The 17,946-nt window shown below is 36.8% G+C and overlaps 1 protein-coding gene across 1 annotated transcript in view; it reads left to right on the top strand.

Moving 5' to 3' along the window:
* Positions 1–17,946, top strand: part of PIEZO2 (piezo type mechanosensitive ion channel component 2) — a gene marked incomplete at both ends in the record, with an annotated part of 287,728 nt that overhangs the window by 36,619 nt on the left and 233,163 nt on the right. The window contains one exon of the mRNA XM_079533880.1: positions 16,597–16,692. Coding sequence (XP_079390006.1) covers positions 16,597–16,692 — 96 coding nt within the window. The remainder of the gene's footprint in view (positions 1–16,596; positions 16,693–17,946) is intronic.

Raw genomic sequence — 17,946 nt, 5'->3', positions numbered from 1 at the left:
CATCCACCAGTACCTCCAGGTCCTTTTTGACAGCACTGAGCTCAATCCTTACATCCTCCTGCTTGTACTGATAGTGTATTTTGCTTCAACCCAGGTGCAAGACCTTGATAGAAGATAGTAAGCAGTGAAAGTAACTTGCTTGCTGCAGAAAATGAGTAGTGTTAATGTGTAATCATGATACAGTTCTCATCATGTTTACAAAGGGTACGGGGAAAAAAATCAACTTGCTTATCATCACAAAGTAGAGTTAGAAGGATAAACTCTGTCATCATACTGATGTGATATATGATAAATTTTGATCTCCAAGTACTGAGATATACCCCTCAGTAAATGCTGGTTAAGATATGTTGTATAATAAAATTCCAGCTGTTTATAATTGTTAGTTTGTTCTGGTTTCTAATTACATGAGGCATCCAAACATATTAGACTACATAAAAATATATTAATGCTAGAGAATGTCTGGTTTAGCCTCCTATGTGTGCAAGCACACGTACGTGTATCAACATATTATTTTTTACCTTTGTTAGAAGGATATTCTTTGCATTCTGTTTCTTTGGTGTTGCTGCTGGTGGTGTTTCAAGAACACACACACAAAAAAAAGAGTTCCAGGAATAGCTTAAGTGCAGAATTGATTTCTGCTTATTATAACCTTGATACTCTGCATCCCTCCTCTCCATAAAAACATCCTTTATTTTCATCCTTCATGGTCACATATTTCTCCAAAGTTCCCTGAGATATATGAGTAGCACAAACTATGGGGTCCTTGAATCTTCCTCCAGCTATACATTTGCATTATCTAAAAGTAACTACTCTTGTCAGTGCATGTTTTACATCTGAGTTTGTTGACTGTATCTGTGGTGTTTTGTGTCCCTGTGCGTCTGGGCAGAGTCTGCTTTTGGTGTGGAGGAGAGAAGCATTCACTTCTCATCTGTATACCAGAGAAGTTGCTACTTTCTGGCAACTAGCAACTTGAGGTGGTACTTTTAAAGGGATTGAGTGGAAACATGCAAAAACCACTGTTCAGAGCGTCTTTTGAAATTTATTGTCTAAGTTTTCCAAAGAGTATTTTTTGTCAAGTTGTTGTTTCTCCTATGGGATTAATAGTAGGAATTAACAGGCTAATTCAGGAACACTGAAATTATGGCAGTGCTGTGGTTTTAATTTACTGTCTGTTTTCTTGTTTGGGTACTATATTCTTAGCAGCTCTGAGGCTTTGTATTGAAATGGTCTTGGGCTAGAATTTGACTTGTACTCCATTTGTAGCAGCACATGGTCTTTCAGATGCACTGATCTGAATTCAAGAAATGTGGATGAATCTGTTTAAATCTGAAATAGAAGAATTTGACTTCTTGTTGTACTTTAGTAAATGGAAGTTTGCCCAGGTTAAAGGCTTTAGGATTTGGCTCAATATTTATTTTAAATCTTGAGTTCCCAGACTAAACTGTTCTAATGGAAGTATTCAGATATTTGAGAATAGGCTGCAATTGTGTTTTTGTATGCTCCGAATGTACTTTAAAAAGAAGTCACAGATGTTTGGGCCACGAAGTGTACTTCTGAGGCAATCATGTCCCATGTTACAGTAGTATGATGTGCCTGCCTGGTGGAGAGATTTGTATTGTAGTGAAGGGGATTTTTTTTTCTTCTCCTGCCTCTTCTTCTAAGCCCAAGTACACTGATAAACCATCAGAGGTACGGAGTGCATCTTTTTTTGCACTACTCTGAAGCCAAATTTAGTAAAAATGTAATGTTGTGTAGGATCAGGAATTACTCATTTGATACTGACATAAAGCTACAGACTTATTTCATAATTATATCTGAGATAGTCTGTCACTTTCAGTGCAGTGTTTAGCTTCTACAGTCTTATTTGTGTTTTTTTTTTTCTTCTGTGAAAAAAGTGCAGATGGGGCTGAGGTGGAATGTTTGAGTACCATTAGCACCCAAGTTTCACCAAGGTTAAGGATTTCATTGAGTTTAAAAGTTCTGATCTTGAAAGGAGCATTGATTTAGAGCTTGGCTAATTCTCGGCCTATAATTTTTCAAAAATAAGCATAAAAACACAAAAAAACTTCTAGATGTTGAATTTGGAGGGAAGTGATTTTTCCTCACTCACAGCATCTGAAGCTAATTTGAAATCTACTGATTCTGCTGCCTGCAAATAAACTGAAAGTCTAATTCAACATCTGGGTAAGGTATTATTTTTGGAAATCCAGAGGACCAATGAAAAAATTGAGTGGAGGACCCACTTTTCTTTACTCCTCTGCACAGGGCTGTTGAAGGAGAATGAAAGCTTTCTTCTGAAATGCCAGATTTATTATGCAAAGATCACACAAAAAAGGGTGGGGGTCAGATTCAGATTGCCAACTTTTCCTAACCACAAAACAGGATGTGCTCCCCTCTCCCTACCCCAGGACTCTATGTAATAATCAAACCATTCATGCACATTTCAGTCAGTATTTTAATACTTGCCTTTTTTTTTTTTTTTTTTTTTTTTTTTTTTTAACTCTTCAAACATTTCTGAGTTACAAACTGATAGATGGCTTTTGGCTCACAAGGTTGGCATTCGTTTTCAGAAAAATAATTGCATTTTTGGCAGGAGAGATAAGCTAAATAAACAAAAACGTGGAAATTGAATTATGAGCCTATCCCGTGAAATACGAGCATTCAGGATCAGGCTGTTAACTCTGTTCATTTGGATGAGCTCCTTGTAGTACCTGTTGTTTCCTTGAGGCTCAGGTAAGCCTTGCATAAGATTTTGTGTTATTAACTGTGATTAGAATTTTTCAGACCATTATGTGATGTTTATTGTACTTTTATCCTTTAATTTTGAACTGTGATGTGCCTGGAACAGCTGTGAATTTTGGAGGAATAAAATAAGATGAGGGCAAAGAGAAGGAGAGACCTCATGAACTCCTAGTTTAGAGGATGAAGAAAAAGCACTTAATTGTTTGGAATAAAGTATGAACTTACTTCTACAGTCTCTGTAAAACCTAATCTTCTCTTACTATGTTTGTGACACCAAACCCAAATATAAACTAGCCTGCTACCTTAAAATGCAAGACATCCTGGAAAGCAAACACACCCATTTCTCAAATGAGCATCATCTTGCACAATTCTGAGATAAGTGCCAAAATTTTGGGAGTTCAATCATAAATACAGAAATAAACATAGGTTTTAGAATAGGTATGGATGAGGATTCTGAGAAATCTAATATTAGAATAATGGTTTCCTGTAATGCAGTCTAACAAAATTAACAAAAATGTTCTCACATATTTTTCTGCTTGAATGAAAGTGTCCTGGTTATAGGACTACCTTGTCTTGAAAAGCTGTGTAAGGCTGCTAACGAAGGCATTTGAAGTGTTAGCTCTGTCATCGTGGGTCATGTAAATAGTGTTGTCCTCCAGTGCTGGAGCTGCATCCATAATCTGCTACTCTACCTCTTACCACTCCCATTTATCTCAAAAATCATGGCAGTGTTTGACACACACACGTTTTCCTGCAAGGTGGTTTGACACTGCAGTGGTCAGTATAGCTTAAGTATATAAGCAGAGAAGTAATTAGTGACTGGCTCATGCAGAAAATGATGCAAGTAATAAGGGAAGAAAAATAGGAAAAATGGTTCAAATATGACTGGTAGAGCTACTTTTCTACTTCAGGATTCCCTGTTGTTTTATGTGTTTCAAAAATAATTGCTTTTGTTATAAAAATCTTGCTTATACAACTGCCACCTCTTTGGAGAAGAGGCAAGAGTATACTTTTTTCTTGAGAAGCAGTGCTCTTGGAACTGTAGGAACTCTTTAGGACCTTGGGGTCAGTTCGCTACCATATAAACACAGTTAAGTCAACTCATTTTTTGTGGTTTGGTTTCTTATATGTGTAAAACAGGTAAGGATATTTCCCTTTTTCCTAACTTAAATAGTCTTGTTTATTGGACATGTCTGCTCTTTCAGATACCTTGGAGTACTCTGAAACAAGGTACTAATTGTAGCTGAAGTAGCAAAAGTGTTTCCATATATATATATTTTTTCTGTTCCAGGGGTTTTCAGACAATTTGGTGTGTGCATTTGTTTGATAATTATTATAAAATACTTTTCTTTAGAATATTCCACAGAAGTGTTGGGGACTTCCATGCTTTACTCCTTTCCTCTTGATGTTTAAAAGTCTTTCTTCTGAGAAATCTGGACACATGTGAGGATAAATAAATAAGAAGGAAAGGATAAAGAAGGATAAGAAGCAAAGTGTAAAATGTCATTTTGATTTTAATATGAGGTTACATATACAATTATTTCACTACTCCCACGCCACCAACATTTTCCCTCTTCTGTATCTTCTCACCAGTGATGTGCTATGTTGTACTCATGCTGGTGAACATCATAGAATAATAGAATGGCCTGGATTGAAAAGGACCAAAATGGTCATTTAGTTTCAACCCTCCTGCTATGTGCAGGGTCGCCAACCACCAGACCAGGCTGCCAGAGCCACATCCAGCCTGGCCTTGAATTGCTTCCAGGGACGGGGCATCCACAACCTCCTTGGGCAACCTGTTCCACTGTGTCATCACCCTCTGAGTGAAAAAATTCTTCCTAATATCTAACCTCAATCTCCCTTGTCTCAGTTTAAAACCATTCTCCCTTGTCCTATCACCCTTGTAAACAGCCGTTCTCCTTCCTTTTTATATGCTTCAAGGACTGGAAGGCTACAATGAGGTCTCCTTGGAGCCTTCTCTTTTCCAGTCTAAGCAAGCCCAGTTCCCTCAACCTTTCTTCATAGGAGAAGTTCTCCAGTCCTCTGATCATCTTAGTGGCCCTCCTCTAGACCCGCTCCAAGAGCTCCATGTATTTCCTGCACTGGGTGCCCTAGGCCTGGATGCTGTACTCCAGATGGGGCCTCACAAGAGCCAAGTAGAAGGGGACAATCACCTCCCTCTCCCTGCTGGCCACCCCTTTTTTTAATGCAGCCCAGAACACAGTTGGCTTTCTGGGCTGCAAGCGCACACTGCTGGCTCATGTCCAGCTTCTTGTCCATCAGCACCATCAAGTCCTTCTCCACAGGGCTGCTCTCAAGGAGATCTTCCCCCAGTTTGTATAAACACCTGGGATTGCCCTGGCCCAACTGCAGCACCCTGCACTTGCCCTTATGGAACCTCATTAGGTTTTCATGGGCCTACTTTTCTTGCCTGTCCAGGTCCCTCTGTATGGTTTCCTTTCCTTCCTGTGTACTGACCACCCAGCTCAGCTTGGTGTCAGTACACAAACTTGCTGAGGGTGCACTCGATGCCACTGTCTGTCATTGATGAAGATGTTGAAGAGCACCGGTCCCAAGACCAACCCCTGAGGAATGCTGCTTGTGAGCGCTCTCCACCCTGACACAGAACCACTGATCACGATCCTTTGGCCGTGTCCAGCCAATCAATTCCTAATCCATCGAACATCCATCCTTCAAATCCACACCTCTTCAATTGAGAGAGCAGCATGGTGACAGACCATTTCAAAGACTTTGCAGAAGTCCAGGTAGATGACATTCATCGCTCTCTGCCCTTCCCTCGTCCACTCCATCATAGATGGCCACGAGATTGGTCAGGCAAGATCTGCCCTTGGTGAAGCCATGGATTGTGCTAGAACTGTTTTAAAACTGAAATCCAGAGAATCTTCTAAATTTGGAGAAATTTGATGGCAGTGTTGACATACAATATTTCTTATAGAAGAGCTATATTTTCATGGACAGTGATGCCTTAATCAAAGAGTAAATTATTGCAATCATATAATTACAACTTGTGCTGATTATGAAATCACACTGACGTTAGGTTTTTTTTTAATGTGTGTTGATCTCAGGATCCTAGCCCACTTTATCCTAGCAGTTGATGTCATGGTGAGTTACATTAAGGTACACTGACACACTTTTATTCTTGTGTAAGGGATTTAATTTTTTTTTTTTTAAATGGTGTATTTTCTTGTAGTTAACTTAGAAGTTTTAGATTCAAACCGATTCTCAAAATTCATTCAGTGATAAAAGGCAAGAAAATTGTGGGACTGCTGAATATTCAAAATGAACTACAGTGATTGCTTCATATGCTATATAAGCTAATTGCAATTATGGGGAAGATTTGTAGGAATGGATAAGGTGGGAAGAAGTTTCACAGCTGCAGTTTCTATGCCATAAATGTTTCAGGCATTATTTATTCCTTTTTTAAATTGAAGAATAATATTGGTTTTTCTTGGTTTTAAAAGGAAATAAATTACTTAATTAATTTAATTAAATAAACTAATGAATTTATTTCAATTACTTGTTTTAAACCGTAACTACTACTGCTAATACTACTTCTTTTTAGAAAGAAAGAAATTTCTTGTCTCTCCAATAATCTCTGCTTTTTTGGCCTGACAACACTTCAGCACAACAGATTGCTAAGTTAAATATCTCTCAAGATATTGTAAGTGGCTGCTGTTTTTCTTTCCTCGTCTTCCCACTTATGTCTCTTAACTGTCTATAATAAATCCAGAAATTAGTTATTTTTCTAGAGGAACAAATAAGCACAATCCTGACAAACTGACTGGCTGTTTTACACTGATCTAGTAGTTTATGAAGGGAATCCTTTGTGTTCACGCAAAACCCAACATTAATCTTACGCTAGCACATTTCTTCTGTAGCGTTGCAAACATAATCCAAGACTAATTCTGGTCAGTTTACTGATAAAGACCACTTTGAAATCATTGGTTTATGTTCCTAACTGGTATAAATTTTCATGGGTTTACTGACTAAAATACTTTCTTGATGAAATAAAAATTTATACTATCAAGAATGCTTATAAATAAAGTTACAAGGAATTAAGTAATTATGTTGCTGTTATCTTCACTGTATATAGAACCCTTGTCAGGAAGGGATCATTGGCTTCTCCGCTGAGACTGCAAAGAAAAACATGTTTTTTTGTTTTTGTTTTCGTTTTTTTTTCTTTTACTTGAAACACAGCTTGCTGTTTGTATCCTTCTTAAATTTTCAGGATATGTTTAAATCAAATTTAATGCCCCCTTCACTTACTTTTAATCCTTGAGGATGTATACTTTGGCTCTTTCTCAAGTAAAGGACCTTCTGAGATTCTCAGTGGACTCATTGCTCTGTATTTGATATGTTGCCCAATTAAAGGGATGCCGTGGTTTTTTTTTTTTTTTTTCTTTCTGTTTGCTTGGAGGTTGTTTGGTTGTTTTTTTTTTTTTTTTTTTTTTTTTGAGGGGGGTGGGGAGGAATAGCTTTTTTGTTGTTTGTTTGTTTTTAAATTAGAAAAGTGCATTTAATTAGAAAATTGCATTTTGGGAATGAAGGTTTAGAATGATGCCCTTAAGTTTACCTATACCAGTCTTCATGCATTTGGAGCAGACCTAATGGAAACAAGCTTTTATTGTTTCTTCTCTTACTCTGCAACAGTTTGTTCTTTTGTGATTGGCTCCATTGAGACCACTGAAGCTCAAGTAGTGGTGAATTGAGAATCCTTGTTGGGATGTGTATAGGAACTGTTGAGTCACAGTCTGAACCACTGATTGATCACTTGAGGCAAGGACTGAGAAAGCCATGGGAGAGCAGGTGAAGGCAATTCAGCTGTGTGACCAGAAGGGGTGGAGCCTGGATGCACTTCTCCTAGACCCCATTTAAGGACTGATTAACACTGGGAAAGGATCTTTTCCTGGAAATCCCTTCTCTGTGGAGTCTTTCCTGTGAACTGAGATCTTTGGATGCAGGTGAACATTCTTTCCCTGTTTGTTTCTTTTCTTGTTTTCACTACGGTAATCTTTCCAGCTGTAACACCAACTGTAACAGGATGTGACTGCTTTTCTTTTTCTGCTGAAATAGTACTGCATAATATCATTGGGTATCTTCAGAACAGTGGCCCGATTCCAAAGAAATACATAGTCAGTCTTTATAGAGCCTAGTTACAAATGTATTAGAATTACTAACTGTGTGGGAAGTTTTCTTCAACTTAAACTTCTTAACTTCCCACATTCAAATATTCTTGGATAAGGACACAGTGGTTTGTTATATAAACATGAAGGAGGTATTAAATCATTTTCAATTTTCAGTCTTGTTCTTAAAATTTGGCTGGGAGCTTATCTAAGGTCTGGAGGAGTTTCTGCAATTATTATTCTAGGGGAATAAAACATTGCTGCAGATGGCCTGTAATGGAGTTTCAACTCATAGAAGACCTCCCACAAGCACCAGAGATTTGGCAACCTAAATGATGACCAAATGTAGATTGTTATATTGTGGATACAGAAAGCAATTCTTTAGTGATATGTATAGAAACAGATACAGTTTTAATATGTGCCTTGTGATTTTTGGAGAATGTTTCTACTCGGAATGAATGTAAAAAGAAGATATTTTCTGCTTTGTTACATGATTATATGCTTGCTGTCAAATTCATAGTATGTACTATGATCATGTTCAGGTGAAATTCATTAGGGTCTAAATAATTATTGATCAAAACAGATTTGCAGTAGTAAGATCTCCCAACATCTCTCAGGATTCCATGATTCCCCAGAATCCTCTACAGATACCTTGTTAGGACAAATGCTTTGAAAGGCAATTCATGATATTCCTGAGCATATTTTTCTATCATGTTAAAAATTTGACATGCTCACAATAAGGGAAAAATGTTAGCATATTTTAAAGGGAGAAAGAAATGCACAATTCCTCTTTAAACAACAGCACATATTTTATACAAGAAACATCAACTTGGTGTGACTACAAGAACCATGAATTTTGGTCTTTTTTTACACAATTGACATATCCTGGAGATAACTACTTTTGAAATTCTGTTTCCTCTGGTAAACACAGTGGTAGCATGCTCTAAAGCACTGTGTCATCACCCAGATTTATGACTTTCAGTTTCAACCTCCTGAGCTCTTTTTCCAGTGATGGACCAAGAAAGGAAGTCTATCTATCTGTTACTGGAATAAATAATAGCAGAGTTTTAAACACTGCATTCCTACTTGTAACTTCACTAATGCCACTTATATTTCTTAGTGTTAACACCTCTCTGATGTTTAGTCATGTTTATATTCCTTAGAGGCATTTGTCTGCATTAGTTTTTTTGCCACGTCCTTCCTCTGACTCTGAGTTTTTTTAGGACTAGTGTAAGCATCAGCAACAGCTAGGGAAAAAAAAGTTATGCTGCTTTCTGCATCTTATGTCAGTTGATTTATGGTGACTTCTGTGTTTTAAAAGATGATGAGTTTGGATAGCTGTGGAGGATTAGAAACATATGCTGAAAATTTCACTTCTAATTGCTGGGAGAATTTGGCACAGTAGCTGTTCCTGGTAACTAACAGATTCTTAGTGGCTATAAATGAAGGCGGAGATCTGCTTGTGGAAATCTATCTCTTGTACAAGTGTCTCCATATCTGTCCTTGGTTGATGTTGTTTAGCAGTACTGTTTGTTCGTCGTCTATGTTCTGTGTTTGCTGTTATTTTTAGTTTGAGTCTTGTCAGGGTTATGCAACTGTAGCAGAACAAGCAGATTGCTCTTTCTGGATATCCAGGGGGCAAGGAACACACTTTTCTCATCCCAGGAAGATGAATGAGGAGCAGAGTGGTTTGTTTAGTTCCCAGTTACTTTCCTAGAAAGAGAATTGAAGGCTTGGAGAGAAAATACAAGCTCATGCGTTTATCGTTACAACAGGCATCAGATAAAATTCCTGAGCGCTACTGGAGCAGGGACAAGAACCAGGCAGTCTTCCTGAGCTCAGTAAGTTGAGTGTTCACTGTTTTGATGGCTGGCATTCCGTCCTGATTGAAGCCTGAGGATGATATAGATCCCAGATCTGCTGTCTAATTTTGTCATGTGAAAAAGGGAAGTTCACTGTCAACTCCATTTTTGGGGGCAGAGGCTGGGACCACTGTTTTCTGAGTGGAATTTACTTCGGCGTGCGTTATTTATGTAAAGTGGGTGGGCGAAGAGGAAAGAGTGCCTGGAATGAGCTTTAACCAGTGTGATAGAAAATACTGGAATTGAAAATAAAGAAATATCGAAAAATCAATCAACCAACAATAGAAACAAACAAACAAACAACAACCTGACTTTGTCAGATTCATTTACTGAGTAAGGATTTACTGACACCATGTAAAAAGGTCAAAAACTAAAGGCAATACAAGGGACAGTAGGAGTCTGCAATTGAACTTGAAATGAGTTATAATGTGCTGTAGATTTTTCTAATGATAAAACATAGTGATGATGGTGTCCATCATGATTTTTGTTTCAGAAATGCTTGTATACCTAGTCACGTCAAAGAAGCTTATTGACATTGGATTGGTTTGTGAGAATAGTCTTTAAGAATACATAATTATGAGTAAGGTGTTTGTATTGTGCTCACATCTAAGATGTTCATTTTCTTCATTTCAAAAGCAACTGAAAAGTGTGACTGCGGTACCGGAAATGTATTTCTAGAGCTGAAAGAAAGAACAACATTTTTTGTCTTCTCTCCCTGCACTCAGTTCCCAGACAGTCTGCCACAAAGTTATAACTGATTCCAGATGATTTCTGATGGACAAAAAGTGTACTGATGCTGCTGAGAAAGAGGAAAAAAGTAAATACAAATAAATAAATAGACTGAAAAAATATTCACTGTCCAGGAGTCTTCTCTCCTGATGGACACTGAACCATGTGGAAAAATGTGATTATAAAAGTGCTGTGATGAACCATGTGGAAGGGAGTATTCAATGATGAAAGAGGTAACTTACCCTGAGTTGGCGTTGTTCTGCACTGCACACTGTATGCGTTGTCACATTTGAAGTTTTCTTCATAAAAATAGCTGATTTTTTTTTTTCCCATTTTATTTTTGTTTATTTTATAACATATCTAATGTTACAATGAGTGGCAATTTCCTCCTTGATATTGTAAAGAACTTTGTAGAAAAAAATCAGAATATCTCTGAAATAAAAACTGGAATGGCGTATTTCATCTTCAGAACACGGTGATACAAATTCTTAGACCAACAGTGTTAATTTTAAGTATAGTTGTTTTATTATTTTTACTGCTCTCGGTCACGTCTGTGTTAGTTGAAAGTGAGAAATCAAAGCACATACAAGAAGATTTGCACTTGTCTCTGAATTGAAACAGACGTGGGTCTTGCTCTCCTTTGAACATGGACAGATGGAGACAAGAGTGACTGCTGCTTTTTTTTTCCCCAAGAGGTTCAGTTGTGTGCCTGTTTTATAATGGATCATTCTATCCAGCCAACAGTAAATGAGCTTATCTTTTCACCACTTGATTATGTGGATAATGCATAGACAAAAGTACAAGCCATACAATCTTAATTTTAAGCTTTGTAGTTTGGATGTGATATTTATGAGCTTTCTCCTCAAACACATCCCTCTCTGAGCAGTGAAGGCACCTGAGACCGTAACTAAATAATGAAGGACAATTTACTGATTTTTTTTTTAATAATATTTTGTGTAAGATCACATGTCTGCATTTTTGTAGATTTTCAAAAGCACTTGTGCATGAACCCATATAAAAAGAAGTAAAATTCTGTTTTCATTTCTTCTCAACTTTGTGCTTGATATTAAGGTAGGGTATTAATAGAAAGTTTAATAAAAGTGTATTCAGCTCCAAATAGCAGTAAAACGATCTTCTCAGGTCTTGACTTCATATCTCCAATATTTGATAGTGTATATAAATATATATTTTACTTTTTATTTTCTGTAACTCATTTTTCTTTCCAAATTCTTTATTTGGAGTTGTTCTTATTCTATACATTTTAACTGTCCTTCTCTCTTTTAGAGTTGAAAATGTTCTCATTCTTGAACTTGTGCAAAATCAGTATGATCCACTTTACCACATTTTAAAACGTTGCCTAGAAAATCTGAACTTAGCATTAATGCCAGTGAGAACTAAGTTTGTTCATAACTGTGGAGTGGATAAAGGCATGTACACCCCCATCTCTCTCAGGGTAGGTAGCAAGGCCCCGTCCTCCCACCCTGCCAGGGAGTGGGGTGACCAGGGTGTCAGGGACCTGCCTGGGGAACAGGTTGAGACTGTGACCTCCCTGCAAATCCTCAAAGGATTGTGCCTGCAGGGGTAATTTTCTCCAAGCTCTGACTCAGCTTATAACAACCCTAGACAGTGAAGAATAAGAAGTTCTGGAGCTTTTGTGGTGGACTGCCACTATAAGGCAGTCTGGAGCCTAATGCAGGACCTGCTAGCCTTGATTAGCCTAATATCAATAAAATGCTTGAGGTTAAAATAAATATATATAGTTTTACATTAAAAAAAACCAACAAACTAAAGTTTTGAATGTTCTAAAGATATGGAAGCTTTCCGTGTAATGTCTTACTGGAGGACAAGTGAAGAGCCGTAATAATCATGTCATGGGACAGCAGCTGATTGACGATCCAGGGGAATCTCGTATTCCAGTAAGGATTGATTATTCATGATATACATACAAGAATGGCCTTGTATAGTACCTTGATTTGCAGGATTTTGATTTTGTTTGATTTAGAAGTTATTTTACAGTTTGGTCCTGAACTCCAGAACTGTGTCATGTTGGGTGTACACCAGTGTCTTGTTCACGCATTGTGCCTAAAAGAAATTATTTTCTAATTTAGCCTAGTTCAGTCATCCGAATTAGGTCTTAATTGTTTGCTTACAGACCTCCAAAGCTGTACCTGGTGGAATGTTTGAAATTAACTTTCTTTTGTGAGGTGGTTCTTGGTACAGCACATGCTTATCTTACGAATGAGTTAAAATTTGTCTTTATTTTTAAAAAATGTGAAAAATAGTTTTCATACTAATTCTGGGATTCTCGCTAAAATAGTTTGATCAAATATTATCAATGTTTCTTAATGAGTGATGAATTGCAGGCTGTCTCAGAATCCCTTCTTTTGATTTTTGACTGTGAACCTACAGAACATGTAGGCTGGGACATTTAAAATGTATAGCCTAAAAAAAATGAACAAACCTTAATTTTGAGAGGCATCTCACTTAGGGTTATATGCTTTTCACATAATTTTAGACCATGACTTCGTGCAATCACAGTGCAGTGCATGTTTCAGGTGCTTTTGTTGTAGTTTTTGTTGTTGTTTAAAGTTAGGATAAAGCAACATACAATTATGAATGTCATTTTTAGTGCTGAAATATTGTTTCTATTGACTATGCCAAAAAAACACTTAAGATGTTAGTAATCTACGAATTCCCAGCTGTAATGTCAATTCTTCAGTTGAAAAACACAAATAAAAGGCTGGCAAGAGAATGGTTCTTCAACCTAACAAATTCTGATATTCTTATCTAATAGAAATTATAAATCTTTATGTTAATGCTTCTGCTCTTCCTTGGACTTTTTAAAAGGCGCTAAACAGAAATATTTACTGTAGTGAATGTAGCATCATTGGAAAAATTTTGTATTATAAGCATGTTAACCCTCTTAGTTCATTTGTTTTACCTGTATGAGGAAATCATGACATGGACTTCTCAAAAAATTATAAAACTGTTTTTTTTTTTTTTTTTTTTTTTTTTTTCTCAAATGTTCTCCATTGCGAGACTAAAAGATTTCTCTTTTATTCCTGAAAATAAATAAGAGCGGGCTTCAGCAGTTTTTTTTGGTGAATGCACATATATATGCGTTTTCAAAGACTTGTATTACTTATAGCGGAAGAGTTACGAATACATTTACAGATGTAGTGAAATATGAACATCAGTTGGCTGTGATTAATTTATCTCTTTGATCAAATGATTGAATACAAGAAGTATAGGATACTGCAGCTATCTTTTATATTCTGATATGAATTTATGATACTCTTTGCAGAAATTTTATAAGTCTGCATGATATTTTTTCTCTATGCATTTATTTTCTAACTCCTATGGAATAAAGATGAATTAAATTGCCATAGCTTTGTATTAGATGCCATTGCGACCCTGGCTTGAAAGTTATCTATCTATCTGTAGAAATAGATATGTATGGAGTTATGCACTAAAACAAAAATATTTCAAATAATCACTTATGAATGGAGAATTCAATTTTATGTGTTACAGAGTACTCATTTTTTCCCCAAGGGAAAGTGCCCTGAAGTTTAAAAAAAAAAACAAAACAAAAAAATCTGTAAAGCATCTTATTCTAAGAAGCTGAGTTTATCTAAGGGCTTCTTGGGTACTAACAATTTTCACTTTCAGTTTAGGAAATAAATATATATACATAGATATCTTACATATATATATCTTACAAAGATATACACATTTATCTTCAAAATACTTTGATAATTCTGCAAACAGCTATATGAAGATAAGGGAAGGCTTTTATGGAAAAGTGATGTTTTTTAATAGTCCAGTTTATATAGTTGCAGAGTAGAAAAGCTTTGAGTACACGGTCTCCTCAGTTCTGGAAATAGAAAGCAGTAAATTTAAAGATAAATATAGTTCAAAAATAATTCTTCTGAAATTAATTTTGCTAATCGATTAGATGGTTTTGAGGAGAGGTAACAAACCTTAAATCCTAAAATTGCAGTAACTTTGAGACAGAACTGATGGTACAAACTGACCAATGGAACTCAAATATCCAGAAATTTCTGTGCTACCTGGCTTACCAGGAAATCGTTTGTGCAGGTGCTTCATCTGTTGATGGAATTCCGTTGATCTCCAACCTGGTGGGCATCTGCTTACAGCTGCCTTGGAGACCTTTGTGAATGCCAAAGGAACTGCAAATTATCATGAGTCATTTAATTTTTATGGATCATCCTCTGTTGTTTTACTAGAGTGTGAAGCAGATTTAATATTCAGTGCATTGTTCTTCATGGTTTTGAGTATTAGAACTTGATAGCCTATGGTAAAGTCACTCACTTAGTGGATGATGGTAAATGTAGGGTTTTTTCTACATTTTAGCAGGGCCTTTGATATTATCACTCACAGCATGCCATGCCTCCAGCCAAGCTGTCCGAGTGTGAGGTGAACAGCTACATGCTACACTGGATCGAGAACTGGCTGAATAGAAATGGTCAAAGGGTTATAGTGAAGGGGGCTACGTCTGACTGGTTACAAGTGGTGTTCCCCAAGGTTCAGTGTTGAGGTCAGTTCTGCTCAATGTTTTCATCAATCAGTGATCTGGATGCAGGGTTTGAATGCATTCTTAGCAACTTTGCTGATAATACTAAGCTGTGAAATGCTGTTGTGCTGTTGACTCTCTAGAAGGATGACAGAGAGGCCTTCCAGAGGGATCCAGATTTCTTGGAGAACTGGGAATCAGCAGTTGTGTGAAGTTCAAAAATAGATGCTAGATTCTGCACTTGGGATTGAGTAATACTGGACACAAAATCAAACTGAGAGATAAGTGGCTTGAGGGCAGCACTGCAGAGAGAATTGGAAGTGCTGGTGATAGCAGGCTTAATGTGAGCCAGCAGCATGCCTTGACATCAACAAGGCAAACAACATTTTAGGGTGTGTTAAACGCACCATAGCCAACTTGTCAAATGAGTTGATTATCCCATCATTATTTACCATTCACGTGGCCTCACTTTGAATGTTGTGTCCACTTCTAGTCTGCACAATATAAAATGGATCCAGAGAAGTTTAACCAGGCTGGTTAAAAGGCTGGAGGGAACGCCCTATAAAGTGGAGCAGCTGGGGCCATGGGGTTTTTAAGCTTGAAGATAAGGAGGCTGACCTTTGCTCTCCACAGCTTACTTGGGGGTAAAACTGGAGAGAGAAGTACTCATCTTTTCTTATTAGTATCCTGTGACTAGATGTGCGGGAATAGCTCAAAGCTCCATTAGGGGAAGTTCTGCCTAGACATTAGGAAAAATACCTTTACTGAGAGGCTAGTTAGAGACAAAAACAGGCTTCCTAAATAGGTGGTTGGTGCACTGTGCGTGTTTAAGAGGCATTTGGAGAAAGCTCATAATAGTAACGTGACACTTAGACTCAATGATCTTTGTAGGTCCCTTACAAATGAATCTATTCTACCTAAGAACATATGTATTTGTCAAATAAAGTTATGGAGCAGAACAGTAATTGCATTGCTGCAGTTTTTTACTCTTTTATCTTGCTAAACATATGTTTGATCATAGTTTTTGCAGTGGCAGAGTAGCTTTCTAAAACACTAATCTCTTGAGGGAAAAAAATATACTTGAATGGAGATCAAGAAACAAGATATGCTAATAGGGAATGTACTGAAATTAAGTCACAGCCAAGTTATTTTTGTTTGTTATTAACTCATAAATTTACTGCTGGTGGTAGTAGGCCAGCTGATAACACTGATCCTTTGCCTTAGATACTGGTATATTCTTAAAGAGAGGCCATGAATTCTGATTTATGCATCTCTGTATATTTTTATGGAGGATGGCTTTCTGAGTCTACAGATGAGAAATGTAGAACTTTGTGCTAGTAACTGACTGTACATCACTCCATACAAAGTCTTTGTAGCTTGAGTCTCTAGTGCTAAGCTTAAAATGTAAGAATACTTCAAGAGTTTTAATTTCATTACTTATTTTAAGCAGACACTTAAAGGCTTGCATAGAAATTATATTAAAAATGGTGAAAAGTTGCTACGGTAAATAAGAAATTCAAATTGTGATTACTCTATGCTGTTAAATTACATTATCTTTAAGCTGTATGTTCTTCTTTTCTCACAGCCTGTGCTTTCCGTTACAATGGACTCTCCTTTGTCTACCTCATCTACCTCCTGCTCATTCCTTTGTTTTCAGAACCCACAAAAACAACGATGCAAGGTAAGACGTTCCTTGATTCATTTTTAAGAATCTGTTGTGGACACAGTGCCTGCAAAAGTCTTGGTTAGTAATATAAGAGGAAGTCTTTTTCCTCTTTAAGTGAGCTAATTTGTAATACATGCTATAAACTCAGATGCTGTAGTTAAACTCTAAGTTGGCTTTGGTACTGAAGGACTTTCAAGCCTGATGCTTGTGTTTCATTCCCCCCCCCCCCCCCCCCCCACTGTGCAGCTAGGTACTGAGAGTTACTTTTTTGGCGCTGTTTCACCTGGAATAGTGAAATGGTCTAGGTAGAAAAATTGAGTCCCTGAAGGCATCTTTACTGTGCCTAAGGGGCTGGATTTGTAGTTACTGTTAAGAATTAAATTTCAACTCCATCTTTTTACTCAGCTACGTTTAAGATGTTTATTTAAACTCTGTTGTTACCCTGATTTATTTTATTCAACTGTCTTGGTAAAAAATAATAAATTCTTTTTGGTGGAGATGACAAGTAGCATCCATGTATCACACACTTATTAGACTTTTACAATTGTAAATATGAAAGCAATTGTACAAACCTATGAAGACAGAAACCATTTCTATCAAATATTACATTTTGCTGTTTGTAAGGCACCTTCTGTCTGCATAAAGAAGTGAGTTTTTGAAAGATAGCAGGGATGTGTGTGTAACAGTGTTGAAACTTGAGGATTTGCAATCTGTTAGGGGAATTTGCAGTGAGGATATGTTCACGTACTATTGTACTATTCACCTAGTAGCCTCTCAGATGAGATTGCAGATGACTGAATTTCAGTGTACTAATGCAACATATCATTCCTGTTCATGCTTTCCTGATTCTACTTCAGACCACAGTGAGAAATAATATTACATAATGCTAAAGTAAAATACTCATCTCTCATCTTTTTGATGTAAATAGTGTGAAGGATGAGGTACCTTAGAAAACAATCTGGTTTCATGACACTACCAATGTAAAGGAGACATATAAAGAACTTCTGATGCTGACTTTGTCATAATTCTACTCACAAATCCAGTCTCATGGCAATGGGAAATTTTTATCATTTTTTACCATTTTAATCAACAGTTTCTTAAAGAAACAAATTGGGAAATCTAGACTATAAGCATAGCGTTATCTGAGTTTACAGGACCTCAGAAATTCTTACCTTTTTTTTTCTTTTTTTCTTTTAAAGAAAAAGGAAAAAATAAACCACAACTGTTGGGATTCCAGAAAGTTTTCCCAGATTTCTCTAGAGTGTAATA

The sequence above is a fragment of the Tetrao urogallus genome (genome assembly GCF_951394365.1).
Source record: "Tetrao urogallus genome assembly, chromosome: 3".
NCBI lineage: Eukaryota > Metazoa > Chordata > Aves > Galliformes > Phasianidae > Tetrao > Tetrao urogallus.
This window is presented reverse-complemented; position numbering and strand designations above follow the sequence as displayed.